This window comes from Frankliniella occidentalis, unplaced genomic scaffold (assembly GCF_000697945.3).
Source record: "Frankliniella occidentalis isolate FOCC.00 unplaced genomic scaffold, Focc_3.1 Scaffold84, whole genome shotgun sequence".
NCBI classification, from domain to species: Eukaryota; Metazoa; Arthropoda; class Insecta; order Thysanoptera; family Thripidae; genus Frankliniella; species Frankliniella occidentalis.
The window spans coordinates 994,057-995,292 of record NW_026267213.1 but is presented as its reverse complement, the minus strand read 5'-3'; the positions used below and the strand labels follow the sequence as shown (position 1 = coordinate 995,292).

Here is a 1,236-nt window from a genome sequence, read left to right as displayed (position 1 = left end):
CTCTTGTTCTCTCGCGAGCTTCCCGCCATTTGCGCCGCACGAGGCTGGTCGAAGGGAAGCCTTTGAAGAGGAGGGCGTGCGGCTTTGTAGCCGAGATTTCAAAACGAACGGATTATGAGGTAAACATGCAAAAGTAGTACTGGCTCAAGATTTAGAATCCATTCGATCCCTTTTGAAGTTCGCCCTTCGTGGCCTAACAGTCCCATGTGTGGGCTGCTGTTTTCCGTTTTAGTAAACTAGGCGGCGGGCCCTCCTATGCGCCAGAAGAAGAGGACTCCCACTCTCCGACCGCCCGGTCCGGCTAGTCCGCCCCGGTCGGCCGGCCTGGCATGTCCAAAGTCCCACCACATCAAAAGTTGGAAGCCGCCGCCGCCGCCTCGGCTTTTGGACGCTCTATGTCCCTCCGATAACCTTTCATCCGAGAGCCATTCGAAACATAAGTGGGCGCAGGGCAGAGAGCCTATTATGATGGGGAAGTTATAGTTCGGTGTCAAAATAACAAACCCGATAAGCGCACAGAAGATAGGGCGAGGCTTGTACGCGCGGAACCGACTTAATTTAACAGCTGTCCGCACGATAAGGAACAAGCTGCTGGTGCTTTTGCTTGTGGCTGTACTGTCAAACAAACTTCTGTACTTCCCGTCTTGCTACCTATAGGGGGTACACAGGATGCCTGCTCTCTCTATCACAGTTGTGCCACGCCTAAGGGCGCCTCCTCGCGTACTCACCCATGAAGCCCATGAGCTCCTCCAAGTCGTTGTCCACCTTCTTCATGTTGGCGGGGCGGTGCTGCACTCGGGAGGACGATCACGACACAATCACCGGCTCTCACGGGGCGCACACACACTTTGCACTGTTGTACTGCCGTCAGTCAGCTGTCGATCCACGAGGACATAACGACTTCGAGTCACTTGGCGCACCCGCACGCTCTCACGCGGCACCCGCACTGCGAAACCACAGCGTTAGGCGACGGCAGATCCGGCGCGGATCAAGTCGGAGCCCGACATGTGTTGGGCATGACTCTGGCGCTGCTGAGGGGCGGGGGCAGGCAAGGGGCTGGCGGGGGCGAGGTCCAGGGACGCACCCGCGGTGGGCGACTCGCGGGCGACTCGCGGGCGACACGGGTACCCGGCTCCGTACGGCGGCTCTACACTGCGGTGCTGTGCGCGGCCGGCTGCCACGGGCTCACGTGCGCGAGTGAGTGTGGTGGTGTGCGGCTCGGTGTGTGCGACGACG

The 1,236-nt window shown here is 59.5% G+C and overlaps 1 protein-coding gene across 1 annotated transcript in view; it reads right to left on the bottom strand.

Annotated features, from left to right (window-relative positions):
- The window catches only part of LOC113218246 (organic cation transporter protein), an 8,870-nt gene extending 7,660 nt beyond the window's left edge, over positions 1 to 1,210 (bottom strand). Inside the window, exon 1 of the mRNA XM_026438512.2 lies at positions 729 to 1,210. Coding sequence (XP_026294297.1) covers positions 729 to 774 — 46 coding nt within the window. The 5' untranslated portion in view covers positions 775 to 1,210. The remainder of the gene's footprint in view (positions 1 to 728) is intronic.
- Between the last annotated feature and the right edge of the window lie 26 nt (positions 1,211 to 1,236).